The sequence below is a fragment of the Phycodurus eques genome, chromosome 5 (assembly GCF_024500275.1).
Source record: "Phycodurus eques isolate BA_2022a chromosome 5, UOR_Pequ_1.1, whole genome shotgun sequence".
NCBI classification, from domain to species: Eukaryota; Metazoa; Chordata; class Actinopteri; order Syngnathiformes; family Syngnathidae; genus Phycodurus; species Phycodurus eques.
Window position 1 is genome coordinate 20,682,576 of NC_084529.1, and position 17,234 is coordinate 20,699,809.

General features: G+C 40.9%; 3 protein-coding genes across 3 annotated transcripts in view; 2 read left to right on the top strand and 1 right to left on the bottom strand.

Annotated features, from left to right (window-relative positions):
- Window positions 1-2,557, top strand: part of szl (sizzled) — a 2,972-nt gene extending 415 nt beyond the window's left edge. The window contains exons 2-4 of the mRNA XM_061678007.1: window positions 49-215; window positions 1,020-1,112; window positions 2,142-2,557. Of these exons, the coding sequence (XP_061533991.1) occupies window positions 49-215; window positions 1,020-1,112; window positions 2,142-2,452 (571 nt within the window). The 3' untranslated portion in view covers window positions 2,453-2,557. The remainder of the gene's footprint in view (window positions 1-48; window positions 216-1,019; window positions 1,113-2,141) is intronic.
- Window positions 1-11,990, bottom strand: part of LOC133402567 (DCN1-like protein 5) — a 23,948-nt gene extending 11,958 nt beyond the window's left edge. Inside the window, 5 exon segments of the mRNA XM_061676473.1 lie at window positions 5,299-5,401; window positions 5,483-5,587; window positions 6,829-6,870; window positions 6,872-6,938; window positions 11,863-11,990. Of these exon segments, the coding sequence (XP_061532457.1) occupies window positions 5,299-5,401; window positions 5,483-5,587; window positions 6,829-6,870; window positions 6,872-6,938; window positions 11,863-11,990 (445 nt within the window).
- Window positions 11,991-12,015: 25 nt separating this feature from the next.
- The window catches only part of nell2a (neural EGFL like 2a), a 105,484-nt gene continuing 100,265 nt past the window's right edge, over window positions 12,016-17,234 (top strand). Inside the window, 2 exon segments of the mRNA XM_061678008.1 lie at window positions 12,016-12,372; window positions 12,517-12,645. Coding sequence (XP_061533992.1) covers window positions 12,321-12,372; window positions 12,517-12,645 — 181 coding nt within the window. The 5' untranslated portion in view covers window positions 12,016-12,320.

Here is a 17,234-nt window from a genome sequence, read left to right on the forward strand (position 1 = left end):
CCTCTCTTGCTGGAGTTTAACATTCTGACGCTTCCCTCACTCCATCAGGTTCATCCAGCCCTGTCGGAGTCTGTGCGTGGCTGTGAGAGACAGCTGTGCACCCGTGCTCGCCTGCCAGGGGCACCCTTGGCCCCAAGCTCTTGACTGCGACCGCTTCCCCGCCGAGGAAGACATGTGCCTGTCTCCGCACGTCAAGTTCATCCATTTTGCTAAAGGTAAACGCCAACGACTCGACAGCCCTCTTCTGAAAACAAAAAACGGTGCGGCATACATTTTCTGTAATTTATCATCATCAATGATGTCATGGCAATGCCAGATCATTTGCACCTAAAAAAAACGTTTTTAATATTGATTAATCATAATCAAGTTTCTATTTTCCCTAAAAGTCTGTTTTCATTCGGAAGAAAATTACTCATAAAAAAATTAAGAGTAGTTGTGTGGAAGTCTGACATAAAAATTTGTGTTTTGCCTAAAAATAAAAAAAAGAGGAGCAATCTTGGAAGGCCACGATAAATGCCACTGACTCAATACACTGTACTTTTCTGAAAACAAACAAATATTGTGCAGCATAGAATATTTTCCGCAAATAATCATCATCAATTGCCAGGAGATCATTTGCACAAACTATTGAATAGTTGAGTCAAAATTTATTTCAGTATTTTTTAAATATCCTGCAACAATGCATTTAATATTTTTGGACCAAAAATAATAATTAATAAAAACTAAATAATATTAACAATTGCAAAACCACAATATACATTTTCCAACTTTTTCCTCCATTTAAGTTAAATGCGGTAACAAATGTGATGTCACTCAACCATCTATCCATTTTCTATACTGCTTATACTCCATCTGTTATTTTTTCTACGCCATTGTATTTTGTTAGATGCTGAACTACCATGTTTATATTTGTGTTAAACAAACAAAATCCAATTGCATGGAAAAGTTCTATTTGTTTTTTTGTTTTGTTTTTTATAATAGTTGAGTAATTATTATTAAAAAAATCTTTTCATTTGCAGATTTGCCCAAAGCAGCGTGTCAAAACTGTCCTCTGGTGGAAGAAGCTCCCGCTATGAAAACGGTCCTGGATGCTTTTTGCCAGCACGACTTTGGTAAGAGTTGGCAGCCATTTTGACTTCTCCAGTTTGATCAAGTCACTGGCTGTGTTGGGATCACTCCCTGTCCACTATATAGTGGCCTATACTCAGTTTGCCATTTTGTCGTGCTGTTCAAATATGCTCTCAATGTGAACCTGTGCTGACCTAGGCCTGCCGCGAATAACAAAATCTGATTAATTGACCCACCCATAAAAGAGGTTTATAATCAGCTATAGATGGCAGCAAAGCAATTATAAATGGAGGCTAGTATTCCGTTTGGATTGATTTATTCACTGTGATCTGTCACAACACGGACAAATATTCAGCAAATCATCAACACCATGAATCCATCCATCCATTTTCTGAGCCGCTTCTCCTCACTAGGGTCGCGGGAGTGCTGGAGCCTATCCCAGCTATCATCGGGCAGGAGGCGGGGCACACCCTGAACTGGTTGCCAGCCAATCGCAGGGCACATACAAACAACAACCATTTGCACTCACAGTCACACCTACGGGCAATTTAGAGTCTCCAATTAATGGATGTTTTTGGGATGTGGGAGGAAACCGGAGTGCCCGGAGAAAACCCACGCAGGCACGGGAGAACATGCAAACTCCACACAGGTGGGGCCGGGGATTGAACCCCGGTACTCAGAACTGTGAGGAGACGCTCTAACCAGTCGCCCACCGTGCCGCCCAATCATGTTACATAAATTAATTTATTTAGTAGGTAAATTATTCAACACAAACGGACATGACAAAAAAGTTGACCAACATATGACAATATGAAAAGAAAGTGATTTGTTTGTATTCATTTTGTAAAATACATTCTGCTTAAATCCATCCATTCATTTTCTGAGCCGCTGGTTGTGCTTAAATAAATGAAATATTATAATTTATTTGTTCAGTTGTCATTACAGAAGCTAAACCAACTATTTTTGATTTGACTGAGTGAACGATATAGGGAGAAGAAACTAAGTGAATGATTGCGAACACAGCCACTGTTTCCGAATCAGATTGATGACATTTTTCCCCCCCACCTCCACAGCCGTGACAGCCAAGCTGCACCGCCGCCGCCTCCTGACGGGCGAGCCCGAGTTTGAGGTGGAGGGCCGGGTGGAATTCATCCGCCAGGGTCCGCTGCTGCCCTACGACACCAACCACCTGCTCCACCAGTGGCTGCTCATCAACTCGCGCTGCGCCAACGCGCTGGCGCGGCCCGGACGCTCACAGCTCTACGTGCTGACCGGCTCGGTGCGGCCCGACGGCACCCTCGCCATCGCCCGCCTCTTCCCCTGGCACAAGAAGGACGCCAACATCGCCGTGGCCACCCGCAAGTGGAAGCATCACAGATGTTGACATGGAGTGTTTCTTAGTATTTTGAGGGGGCAAAAAACTGTGCTCACTCATTTCTGCTCCTATAGCACAATGTATTAGAATGCACTCCAAGCTGTAAATATGTACATTGACTCTATATTTTATTTTCTATTTAAAAAAAAGGATGACAATAAAATATTAGAATGTTTGCATTGTTATTCATATTTTGAACAGCACCCTCAAAGAGCCAAAAGCGTTTGATGGAATTATTTCACGGCAGAGCAGTCATCTAGCGTATATCACAGCTGCCTCACACTACTGAGATTTGGGTTTGAGTCTCTGCTTCGGCCTTCCTGTGTGGAGTTGTGGTTTTTGCCAGGTATTCAGGATTCTGTCAACATTCCCAAAACATGCATGCTGGGTTGATTGAAGACTCGAAATTGACCAAGATAAATTATTTCAAAACTCTTTCCTCTATTCTGACCTATAACCTGTATAACTCAATTGAAAAAGGAAATGTAAACTTTTTGAGATAAACTGTGATAAAGTGATTGCCCAAGTGTGCACACCCTCATAACTGGGAATTGGCTGTGTTCAGATTTAACCAATCACATTTAAACTCGTTAAATGAGTCAGCTTTCACTTGCCGCAATTTAAAATGCCTATGATTAACCCCAATTAAAGTTCAGATGATGTAGTACGATTTTCATGTAATTTTCTTGCATTATAACAGTAGCTTGAAGGTTTTGTGCTAACACTAACTAGTATTTAGAACTGTTCATAATTCCCTCCATCTTGCCTAAGGCCCCAGCAGCTAAAGAAAAACAACCCCAAAGCATGATGCTGCCACCATTATGCTTCACTCTAGGTGTGGTTTTCTTTCTGTGATTAGCAATGTTCTGTTTGCGCCAAACCTTTTGGAATTATGACCAAAAACTTCAAACTTGGTTTCATCGGCCCATAAAACATTTTACCACACGTGTTTGGGAGATTTCAAGTGTGTTTTTGCAAAATGTAGCTGGGCTTGGATGTTTTTCTTTGCAAGATAAGGCTTGCATCTTGCCACGCTATCCTATATCCCAGACATCTAAAGAAGAAGGGAGGTTGTTTTATATGGACTAAACAGCCAGTATGAGAAATATTTTATTTTCAATTGATTTGCAAAGGTTATATTGTAAAGGTCAATGATGGAAAATGTTTTTAAACTATTTTTCTCAGTCTCAATGTTTTATATCACAAAAACCTGGCATTTTAAACAGTGATGGATAATATAATGGATAATGTAATACATGAAGCCCAATAAGGTAACCTAAATTCAAATAAATCATTTTTGTATTTAGTTTGATGAAATAGCCAAATTGAAATAACAAAACTATACTGTAAGTAAGATTATTCTAAATAATACATAATTCTATAATTTGATATTGTTATCTTTATAAAGGCACAATTTGATAAAGCGTTTGTATTTGATCTCATTAGAATGTATAATTCTTGTATTTGCCCTATAAAAGATATACTACTGATCTGCTGTACAGTGATTCTTTCACATACTGTACCCTAGAGGAATCCCACATACCTTTGAGAATCCTTGACCAAGAGGATACTGATTAATATTCATAATTTATAGTAACATTGTTTTTTCCCCCCCACCCCCTTTTTGTTCAGATGAAGCTTCTGGGCGTGCTCAGTAATGCAGTCGCTCCCATCCAGCCTGAGGGAGCACTCCATCCGCCCGCCTTCGGCTTCTACAAGAGAGGAGCTCTGAGCTCGCTGAACCGCAACAACCTGCTGTACTGCCTCCGCCGAGACCCTAACAAGGTCAAAAATTACCTGCGCATCCTGCAGTGCTCCACGCTGCCAGGACTGGATTGTTAAATCGCATTACGACCCTCTCATCTTGTCTCATCAATGTCTAGTAAGAACAGTGGTTAGTTTTTGAGCAATGTACTAAAAGGTTACAAATAATGAAATCAATTGTTTTGAAATAATCATAAAAATCATTAGAACTCACATTTTCTTCGAGTATGTTTTGTATATGTGGTTCAAGTTTGGAAGCGATGGGACAAAATCTCAAGGACCAATGGAAATGGAGAAAATGAGGCTAAAATGGCCACTTGATACCACAATGGCAGACCTTTTGCATCTTTTTTAGGGTATTGGTTCTTGAGACTTTTTTGTGAGTCTGCTCATGATAGATGTGCAGACCAATATTCATAGTGCCAAGTGAAACTGGCTTTCAGGGGATGAATTTTCAAAAATTCCAGTTTAAATTTTTGGGTACGGGAAAAGCCTCAAAGTGAAAATTTACTCAGCCTCAGAATAAAAACGCATGCATGGGCTTTAAATATTTTAATACTGTAACCACGATAGAACTGAAAAGATGACTACAACATTGGAGATGAAGTAGGCTGATTTTACGCTGGAGTAAATAAAGTGACTCATTGTGTCGATAGCTAGAAGACAGTGAAACGAGCACGGACATTGCTAATGAGGAATAAATTATTGGCTAAGAGTTCATTCCATCTATAAAAGGATTGCTTAATCAAAACAATAATGGACAAATAAATCGATTAGTAAAATAATCTTTAGTTGCAGCCCTTTGTGGCTAATTGTAAAAAAAATTAACTAATGGAGTATGTGATTTTTTATATGATGAAATTCTTCTCATAATAGCAACAGGACAAGACAACATTTAGGTTTCAAAGTATGTCATCTATTGGTAGAGCTTGACTGGCTGCTGCTCCCCCCCCTCCAATAATAATAATGGAAAACATATTGAACAAAACAAATTTCAATAAAAATTATATAACTAAAATAGTCTATTTAGTAATAATAATTTTAAACTCTTTGCATTTCTAAAAACACAGAGCATCTCTGGGATGACTCACAAGCTCCGTCTTCATCGTAATTTGTCAGGTTCGTGCAGATGGTTCTGCTGAACTCCAACATTTGGTACCCCTGGTCCTTGTTGACGGCTTTATACTTGGACAGCTGTGAAACAAAACACACACACGCACTCTTCAACCTCTTTGTTCACGACTGAAAGATAGCCTCCGGGGAGGCTAGACTTACTTCCAAGAACTGGAGGAAGACGGGGAAGAGAGTACACGTTCTGCCCAGAAGCAAGGTCAGCATGCATTTCGCCATGTCCATGTCTACATTTCTCTGGTCTTTATCCTGATTGTGAAACATGGAGAGTACACTGAGTTGATTTAAAAAAAAAAAAAATATTTACATAGATCAGTGATGCTCAAAAGAATGGTACCATTAGTGGTATGCAGGCTCCCTCTAGTGGTAAACTAGTGGTACGTGAAAGAATAACTGCCCAAATACAATTCAGTTGTATTCAACCTAAGTTCAATACTGGCCCAGGTGTCTCAATAAACACACATCTAAAGCTTTAATAATTGTTTTTTTTTTAAAACATTTATTTACCTTTTACTCATGAAAAGTAAACAAATTAACAATTACATGAATTTATTTAAATTAAACAGGCCTACAAAGTCGCACAAAATTTATCATTTGAACTGCTGTCATGTGGGACCTCAGCAATATTGTGTGAAAAACCATCCATCCATCCATTCATTCATTCATTTTCTGAGCCGCTTTTCCTCACTAGGGTCGCGGGCGTGCTGGAGCCTATCCCAGCTATCATCGGGCAGGAGGCGGGGTACACCCTGAACTGGTTGCCAGCCAATCGCAGGGCACATACAAACAAACAACCATTCGCACTCACATTCACACCTACGGGCAATTTAGAGTCTTCAATTAACCTACCATGGATGTTTTTGGGATGTGGGAGGAAACCGGAGTGCCCGGAGAAGACCCACGCAGGCACAGGGAGAACATGCAAACTCCACACAGGCGGGGCCGGGAATTGAACCCCGGTCCTCAGAACTGTGAGGCAGACGCTCTAACCAGTCGCCCGCCGTGCCGCCTGTGAAAAACCAAATGAAGAAATTTACACCAATAAAATGTTGCTCAATACATCAAAACAGATACAAAGTGTTAAAAAAAAAAAAAAATCATATCAAAAAATACTTTCCGTACACATAGAGTCGGGGCACCCTGGTCAGTTCTTAATGCCAAGAGTGAAAAGCTCCATTGACTTTTTGAGTCGTGTTATTTACTATTCATTTAGTTTATGGAAACTGTGAGAAGTGACATCTGATGACATCTGAGCAATCTGATTGAACGCGGAGTAAGTCAAGTGTGCGTCTGTGAATATTCTCCTTCATCCAAGCCGTTTAATTCCCAGGGCATTGAATCAATCGCAACTGGACTGTTTTGGTTGTCTTAAAAGATGTTTCGCTTCTCACTCGAATAGCCTTGCTTTCCCCTCCCCCTCTCCTTCCTCTACAAGTAAAGCACTACGACATGAAGAGGACCATTTCAACAAAAAGCGTCCGTCAACTCACCCTGGCGAATTCGAAAGAGCGTCTGTCGATCCTTTTGACGGACGGAGGAGTCGTTGAGCTCAGTGCTCAGGTAATCCAGTTTGCTTCGTAAGCCATCTGTGCACTCACATCTGCACACGCACTGAAAAATACAAGTCACATTATAAACTACTCTCAAAAAGTTTGGGATAGTCGGCTTTCGGGTGAAATTTCAAGAACCTAAAGTGCAGTGATTTCTAAGTGTGGTACAAGGGCTGTCTCTGGTGGTATGCAAAATCAGTGACTTTTCTGAGCCGCTTCTCCTCACGCGGGTCGCGGGCGTGCTGGAGCCTATCCCAGCTGTCATCGGGCAGGAGGCGGGGTACACCCTGAACTGGTTGCCAGCCAATCGCAGGGCACATACAAACAAACAACCATTCGCACTCACATTCACACCGACGGGCAATTTAGAGTGAATGTTACAATGGCTTAAAATTTGTTTTAAAATTCAGCACAGGACATTTGTTAAGTGCAGTTGATTTGATGTGACTTTAATTGGTGATAGCACAGAAAGGAGCACATTAGCACTTCCTGAAATACAGTCAAGTGTCATCACCGAGGATAAAAACACAGCCTCAGGGCTTATTTCCACTGTGGTTGTAGGTTCATTTGTATTTGACTAGGACTACACATTTTCACTTCATCTTTTAGTACAGTTTGTTTTAAAAAAAAAAAAAAAAAATTGACATTTTAATAGAATCATTATTTAAGCAATTTTTCTTATTAAGCTTTCTTAATATTCAAACTGCGTATTATGTTACATCGGTTTACAATATTTTATATACTTTTTAGGACTAAAACCTCTGCCTTGTTTTTGATGAAGAGTCAGGACTACAGTGGACTCACTCCCACATACTTGCGGTTCAGCACCTGCTGATTCACCTAGTCGTGGATTTTTTTTTTTTTTTTCTCTCATAGTTTTCTTTCAGTTGTGCAGGAGAACTGACCTCCAAAACACTTGTTGACAGTTTATCCCTGCTTATTCAAGAATTATTTTTTTTAAATAAATTTTTTTAAAAATCCGCAGATTTTTGCTACTCGCAGTCTGGTCCATTCCCTATCCCCCACGAATAGCGGGGATCCGCTGTATTACGCTACTGTATCTTACTGTTGGTCATAATGGTGGTAAAGTTACATTTTCTTTTTTTTTTTTGCTAGAAAATGTATTTGGGGGATTAAAACTATTATGGCATGACTTTACATAAGATGCGTTCGTCTGCATTTCTATCTGTTATTTCTATAGCTGTGGTTCATATTGAATTATTTGTAGTAAATAAATGATTTTTGGACCAATTAAGTGAAACGATTTCCTGCAGCAAATCTGATTATCTCTCATGGCCACAGCACACTGGTTGAGAATCACTGGTTTATTAATGTGCTATAGTAAATTATTGCAATTATTTGTTTTGTCAATTACTCACAGTTTTCACCATTTACCCCAAACCACCGCAAATAGAAAGTCTTAAAACAAGGGTGTAAAAAGTCTAATAAAAAGTCTAATTAGTCCAAAAAGATTGATGGACTATTTTCACAATCTACCAAATAAAAATGGCCCTTCTATGGTTGTTTAGGGGGAAGGTTAACACAGATGAGATAAAAAAAAAAAAAAAAAAATTAATAAAATGAAATAAATAAAAAATACAGTTATAAGGTGAGGACGGTTTGTGCACAGTTTGTTTACGGGCAACAATTAACCTTCGCTGGGCTTTAAGCACAAAAGGGTGTACAGAAACAGTTACTTACCACATACTTCATTAGGTGCACCTGCACTGTACTGACTCTCTACAATTATGACCATATTGCATACGAGTGTGTTTAGGATGAAAAATTAATGATGCACGTCTTGCCTTTGCCCTTGTGGCTGCCTTGTCCATTCAAATATTGTAGAATTGTAGACTAAAATATAAACACTAATCGGGTAAAAAAAAAAAAAAGTCAGTGCCAGTCAGTGGCAAGGCGTAAAATTGTACCGCACAGTTAGAAAACTTGCTCGAGATTTCGGAATGGGTCGCAGTTTCAATCGGTTTGGGGAATGTTACTGTGAGAAGACAAATCACATCAGTAATAATGACGGACGAATGTTATTGTGTGCCGCGAAAAAGCGTCTTTTCTTCGCCGGCGTCAGAGCTACTACTAGCCCAATGCTAATTTGCCAACAGATATTGCCAGACTCCATTTGACATTATTTGGCTGGCATAAAACGTACTTTTACATTTTGCGAACACGCGTTCACTTCAAAGCGTTACACTCCGATCAATGCTTACTTTTTCAGTGATATTTAAGCAGAAGAAGAAAAAAAACCGAAACACTTTTCGCCGGTTTGTGGCTGACGTTTCCGGGTGAGTGGACGATACCACTGCTCATATGGGGGTGGTGTGGTAAATAAATATTCAAATTTCGATAAAGTTTTTATTTTCACGCGCACTTTTCGACAGAGATTGGTAATATGTTATATTCCGTGTCGTTAGAAAATGAGTAAGATTGTAGTTAAGAGATGAAAAGCATGCCATGGAATACTTGACGTTCTCTCCACTCTATTTTTTGTCACTCACGTTAGTCCCACATTTCGATTATTGTATGATTATAAGGATAATATTGTGTCCGTTGCTTTTTAGAGTGAGTGCAAATTCATGAGAAGACTGTGCGCGCCATTGAACCAGCTGGCTGCAGGTACAAATTAGCAAAACAAGTCAACACCGACTCTGCTGATATTCAGCTAAAGTAAATATGACATATATGCAGTTCTCTAAGAACAACAACTCTCATTCACCATCTTTCACACAAGATAGAAGAACATTATTAATTATATATAGAGTAGCTGAATTTAAGGTGTTCCACTAAAATATGTCATTTATCATTTTGTAAAGGTAGCCATTTTATGTACCTCTATTTTCAGGGGGTCAAAACTATTTGGACAAAGGGAAATGGTTGTGAATGTTGTAAAACCGTAGTTCTTAACGATGGATGAAGCAAAATGAATTGTCCTTGCCCTGAGAGACTCTGCTGAAGGAGTCACCAACATAGTGCCTTTTAGTAATAATGGTATTCATCACTTAATGGTATTCGTCACTTTAAGTCCCCACTGAAGGCCTAGATCGAAATGCACTGCTTGCCACTGTTATTAAGTACCCAAGAAGTAGCTCTCTTTCAAAAAAGGTTAGCCACCTCTGATGTAGTGCCCGTGTGTGTGCTCTTCAAGAGTAAAGGTATGCGCTCTCATTACTTTTCATTCTTGGCTGGGGACTTGCTTTAATGGCTCATATGTTCCCCATGGCACTACAGCAAATGACAACTTTTGGGCAATGTAAAGTAATTACATTTCCTGCGTGGACCTAGAAGAAACATTATTGTATTAATAATGTACGGAGTGCAGGGCCCGGGGCCTTATAAAAGCAAGATTGTACAGATTCTCGCCCTTTTTTGTCATCTATTTTTACACCACATTGATCACAGACCATGTTTTTGACGTGAGTGGAAAAAATGTGGAGCGGGATAGCGATCCAAATTGGGAGTTCTAAGAAAAAAAGCTGAGCACGGGAAGAGATCTGGAGCGCTCCCCGGAATCACTTGACAAGCTAATTCAACACAGCAAGCCCAGCCAACAAAAGTCTTTGCAAGTCATTCAGGGATTGGCTGAAGTGTGTTGTCAATTTCGGATAGCCTCTGAACACAGCGTTATGGAGAAACACTTCTGTTCCTGTCCATCTGGCAGGGGATTTATCAGCATACTGGGCAAAGAGAAACAGTGTTTCCTTGCAAGAATCTTCACACGGGCCCTTTCAAAAAGGTAAAGTGTTCCCATGGATGAGCAGGATGAAACAACGGCTGAAGTAATATTCAAAGCATTTGAGCTCTATAAAAAGACATTGACGAGGATGAGTCAGCCGAGCAGCCCATTTTAATCTATTTTATTACCTACCACGTGTCAAAAAGACAAAGCTCAGCTGACAGCAGATGATGGTGACTTGCCAAAGAACAAAAGTGATGATGGGATACCTAAAGCATGCAAAATTCGACCGTGCTCTTAGACAGTCAATTGATAAGACAGGTGGTTTCCAAGAGGAGTAAAGTTAATCTATTTTCTTGGCAGTGCTTGTCCTCTCTAAACTCAGTCCAAGGTGAGCTGGAGCTGATCCCGAACTGACTTTGGGGTAGAGGCCGGAGTTTGTTCACCCTGGATTGGTCACTAGTCAATCACATGATGGGCATCGACAGACAAATGCCAAACACGCTCACGTTCACATCTACGGACAATTTAGAGCAGGGGTGTCAAACTCAGTTTTATTTTGGTTCACATCGTCGTTATGGTTTCCCTCAACGGGCCGTTATAACTCTGAAAAGATAAATGTTTTCATAATCACCTCATTATTGTTACAAATACAATGGATGCATAATTACTTTTCAAATAAGAAGCTATCAAATTGTTCAACTACTGTTATATTTGTTTTAAAAGGGGGATCCGCAACAAAAACGGTTGCAATATCACTTTTCAACATCATCGACGCAAATGATTTGCTTTTGCGGGGCACATAACGTGATGTGGTGGGCCAGATTTGGCCCTCGGGCCTTAAGTTTGACACCTGTGATTTAGCCTCTTCATTGGAATGAGTTCTTCCCTCAGGCCTGCTTTTTATTCTTGCATCCTACACCCTTTCCCCCTTTCCTTTAACCTACTTTCCTTCCTTCACGTCTGCCTACTGTGCCCTCAGACCCACCTTGTATTTATTCATCCTTCGTTCCTTCCTTCCTTCCTTCCTTACATTTCTCCTTCATTCTTTCCTTCATTTATTTCTTCTTTCTCCCTGCCTGCCTTCCCTCAGGCTTGCTTTTTATTCATGCATCCTGACATCCATCCTTACATCCTTCCTTCCTTTGTTTAAAAGTACTTTTCTGCTTTCCTTCCTTCGGTACTGCTTGAGAATCCGCTTTCTTTGGCTTTACTCCAATTATTCGTCATTTTTGATGGAAAATGTACAACAACAACAAAAGTGAATGGTGTTCCTACCTTTGGCCCACCTTGTATAAACTTGCAGGGGTTTTATATTATCCCACCACGAGTAGGCGCTGTTCCCCCACTCTCCTCCTTCACTTCCTCCCAGGACAGGAGGAGTTCTCCGGCCCTCCCTCCCCGCGCTCCCCTCCATCCTGGGCGGCAGTTGCTGGCTTCCTTCAGCGCCGCGGCAGGATGACCGTCTGTTGAGCTGGAGAAGGCAGCGTCACATTTCCCTTTGTGCATCCACCTGTGCCTGCGGACGGCGCTCTTCGCATCCTACATGGAGTAATAATAACAACATTGGACTTTCATCGTTGCTATTTATTTATTTGTTTAACGCCTCTTCATCGCCGGGGGATGTAAAGTTTGGATAATGCCCCCGCTCAGCATTCTGGATTGCTAATATTCCGGCCATCGCGCTCTATCTATCAGAAGTGGACAAAAATATGGACACATTTTTCTTTTAGAACATACATTCACCATGGGATTGTTACAGCTATTTCTGGTTGTCTGCATATTCTGCACTTGCTCAGGTAAGGACATTGCCATCGCCGATCCATCCATGTTGCCTAACATAATTAATTCATGTTGTTTTCATGCATTTGTCAAGCAAGACCTTTCAGAATCACAACATCCACCCACCATTAACAATGAATGTTTGTATTTCTGCAAATTAGTGCAAGGTTTTGGGGTCGACCCAGCTCTGCGCATCAGCGTGTTGGATGAACTCATGCCCGCAGATGGATTTGATGGAGTTACTCAGGTTCAAGGCTTTCACAGAGAGTCAAGAGCGTTCCGCTTCCAAGGTATGGCAAGGCCACACGCACCCGAGGAAGTGCTTTTTGCACCATTGCTGCCCTTTATTCCGTTTGTCCTAATGTCACGCCCGAATATGTGGTTTATTTGCAGTTTTGGAAGAGGGGAGTGGGGTTGAGGGTGGGGAACGTGCATCCATCCACTCTCCAGTAGAACTCACCCACTGGTGGATATGATGATGTGCAGAGTGTGTGCTGTCTGAACAGCTGTTGAAAGATGTGTGTTATCTCTTACTTTTGCAAGTTTCCCTGGTGAGGTCGTTGAATGGAGTTGTCAAGTCTGATACCAACTACTTTCAAAACACACAGAGAATGTGGACCTCCACAAAGGCTGAGGCATTTTAACAATCATACCATCACATGAAGGGATGACATTTGATCTCCAATGGGATTTAATATGTTAGCTTTAATGGAGGCTGTGTTATCACCAATACAGTGGTACCAAGACTTACAAGTGACCCACCCAACTTACAAGTTTTTCAAAATTCAAGCTCGACCGTTTTTTTTGTCTTGCGAGCAAAAACTCAACCCCACTTCACAACAAGCAGCAGTTTTTGTTTTTTTCAAACTAAACAGAAAAAAAAGAAAATTACATGTCGTGTATTTAAAAATGACCACAACACTTTTTCTCATACAAAGTTTGTTAGCTTAATGTTAACACATAATGCAAAACACTATAAATGGGATAACAAAACTAGTATCAGTGTTACACTAGTTACAACCCTTTAAACAACAGACATTTGAACATAAAGGTGTAGCAACACAGGCAACAATACGCACAGGCATATATTCTTTATCTTCTGTGAAAAACGACTAATATTACTGCAGCATACTAAGCAGCTGTGACCGTCTGCTTGGTTTATACTCATATTCCATGTCTGTATTATACTGCCCCCTGGTGGTCAAGTCATATAAACCAGAAGGAGCACAATGGGTTACGGGTTACTGGCATTTCCATTAATTTGAGATGCCAGTGTTTCGTGTTACAAGCATGACTACGGAACGAATTACACTTGTAAGTTAAGGCACCAATGTACTTGTTTCTTTCTAGTCATATACAGTATTCTGAAATATTATGGCCAAAGATTTCCCATCCAGATCATTTTGGTAACAAATCAGTGGTTTTCTTAGTCAGCTGTCCTCCGCTTGTTAACTGATTTGGACAAATTTGGGTGTGTAGTTGCCGTTTGAGCCCAGGATGCACGAATGGTTTTTCTCATGATTCAAATACCAATTAGGATTGGCCGGCCTTGGCGGATGTCTATGCGCTCTATATAAATGCAGTCCGTTTGCCATTAACCATTATGACATCATCATTGTGTGCATTGAATTGGAATATCCCGGGAAAGCCAGCATCATCCATCATTAAAAATACAGGTTGATTAAAAAAAAAACGTGTACAGGCTGTAAAGACTAATGCTGATGAAAACCTCCTTAGTTGATCTAATGAGACTCTAAAAAGACCCATCATGAGAAGGACAAAGCTATCTGTCAAAAATGCAGCCAAAAGCAGCAACACAGAAGAAGAATGTGCATTTTTTTAAAAAAATATTTTTTTTCAAGCTTTTAGATCCATGCTAATGTTCGCGAGAAAGATCTCTGCGCAAGGCGGCTTAAAGTGAGAATGTTGCTTCGGGACAGTCATTTTGTCTGCTGTCTCCCTCCTGATATCTTCTAATCTGCAGCCGCTGAGCAAGCGGCAGGAGTCTCTGTGAAGGCAACCCGTTTGATGTCCTCTTTGGAGACTGAAAACAGTTGTCACAAGTGCTCTCACTATCCATGCAGGTAGTGAGGGGGAAGGCAGCTCGCTCTGCTTTGGATGCAAAAAGAAAGCTACTGCTATCTCTTATCACAGTTGCTTTTTTGTTTTTGGTGATTCTCATTTATTCTCATTTTTCTGTGCATCTCCTTGCCCTCAATAAGCACACACCCAGGCATGAGAAAGTGACGTTTTATTTGTAGCAGACATTCGGGATGTCTGCGTTTAGTTTAACGGTGCGGGGTGAGGTAGAGGCCTGCGTTTGTGTTTGTGATGGAAATAGACACGCCGAGCGAGCGAGCGGGACGGGACGTAAAGGAGGAAGAAAGCAGGAGAGAAAGGGAGGGGAGGAAGCGCTGTCTGGCAGCTGTGCTGATTCAACATGTATGGATGTTCGAGGCGGGCAGGCGGCCGGCACCGGCAGACAGGCCCGCGGTGACATTCCCGCGCTCATTAGATTGCAGGCAAAACATTTCCATGGCTGTGCCCTTCGACTGCTGCCGGCTATCTGGCTGATATCTCTGTGTTCTGACTGGAGGCAGGAGGAGGCAAAAAGAGGACAAGGTGTCTGTTTACTCAACTGCAGAGAGTACCAGGTGTTTATGAGGGGTAAAGTGTATATTTGGGGTGGATGGAATACAGCAAATGTTCCATTTGAGTTTTATTCCATTCATGTTGGCTGAAGCACCCAGAAATTGATTGGGTGACAGAGTTTATTAGAGATGATTAACAATATCCCGTACCGTTACTAAATTAGGGAGAGTATTCAATGTTTATTTGGGATAAGGCCTTCATTTATGCAAGGGGATACAGTTGATATTCCATTTGAGTTTAATTCCAGTGATATTCATGAGCGACAAAGCAATTGATTGGGGCACGGCCTATATTATAATTGATTAACAAGATCCACTTCCTTTACTCATGAAAAGAAAGTATCATGTTTTTATTTGGTGTAAGGCATTTATTAAGGCAGGGTGCAAACAGTTGTTCAACATGTATTTGAGTTTCATTCCATTCATGTGGATGAAGCACCAAGCATTTCATTAAGGCATGGCAGATTCCACTATGTGAGGATATAGTATATTACTCGACGGTCACAACAGGAACACCTAAACATTCTTAAAAGATACAGCACCGAACTGTTGAAAGTATCAGGTTTTTATTAGAGGTGAGGAATTTATTTGGGAGAACAAAAAAAGGGAGGCTAGAATTTGTGGTACAGCGTCGTTTATTCAAAGGGACGATTAAATTGCGATCTACATTATTTGAGCAGAGGCCCCCATGTGGCCTAGGCAGGCACATTGAAAGGAGCAGCACAATGTCCACTGAACTGAAGCAAAAAATTGAGCAAAAATGGTTTAATGATGTCGTTATTGTGTGTTTTTATAATGTAAAATATTATAGAGTGCTATTTTTCAAATAAAAAAAAACATAACAAAATGTTTTGGGTTTTTTTTGGGGGGGTGGGGGTGGAATAGATTAATGGCATTTTCATTAATTTTAATGGGGAAAGATGATTAGAGATATGGGTGTTTTGAGTTACAAGCATGGTCACGGAACAAATTAAACTGGTATCTCTAGGCGCCACTGTATGGTCATTGCTTTGCTGGTGTAGAACTTTACTGCATCATACTGAGAGGTGTCCGTAATATATTTTCTCGTATATTATGCAGGCTTAGCTTTTTGCTTTGTTTTAGCATCTGTAACTCAAATGCATTGAGCAGAAGGGGTGGGGGCGATGGTTTAGGGTGGGGTCCCCTGCTGATGCTGTTTCAAGGGGATGGGCGTCATGGAGAAAGCCCTCAGGCTATGCAATCCACCCCCTCCCCCCGCTTCCTAATGCTAGGTGATACAAAATCGGCCCATCATTAGCACTACCCCGCATGCCATTTAATATTGAGGTATGTGTCTCAGTATGAAGAAAAAGCACCGGAGCCACACCCAGAAACGCCTCCCTTCCCCCCACAGTACACATTATTATTAACTCCGCTCTGGCTTCAATCGTGCGGACTAAACTCATTCAAGGTGCAAACATCACAAGAGCATCCTTTCTGCTGCTCTGTAGTTGCATCTCAAAGTGTGTGACTGCGTGTGTGTGTGTCCCTGACGGTATTCACACTGAAGTGCTGCAGAAGGGAATAGACAAATTTATAATAAAACACCCCAGTGTGTGTGTGTGTTCTGCGAACGCTCGATTCTTCCACTTTTGTGAGGAAGACATACAATGTGTTTGGAAAAGATAATTGTTCGATAGGGATGTTGTGTTTAGGTGTTTTTAACCAGTTATTAGCAAAATCCTACACAAAAGAAATGGTGAAGGTGGGCGAGTATTTGTCTTTTTTTTTTTGGTAAGCTTTTAAAGGTGCGTGTGATGTTCTCTATGTTGCTTTGCAGCGGGTCCACATTGATGCTCTCCTAATGGTTTTTAATTGTTTTGGAAAGGAGCCGCAGCCAAAATAGAGCACTGTGTGGCTATTTTTGCCTTTTTTCAATGATTTTGTTGTCTGCCTCGCTTAAATTTCCTCATGCAAACAACACTACAGCCATACTTTGTCATACTGTATTTACAAATGTTGTTCTTCAACAATCTGCACTCATAATGAGAAACTAATTTACTAATTTATCCCCTACGATGAACTTCAGTTAATTGTATATACAGTTTGTGGTGGCTTGTGGGGCAGCAATTCATTCTGACTTGAGGGTGACGGCTTCAAATCCCATTCTATAGTTCTAAAATACAGACATTTGGCCTGGTTGAAGGAACGGCAGCAGTGTGATTCCCCCCAAAAGTTGAGGTGGAGCAATAAACCGACGCCTCAAC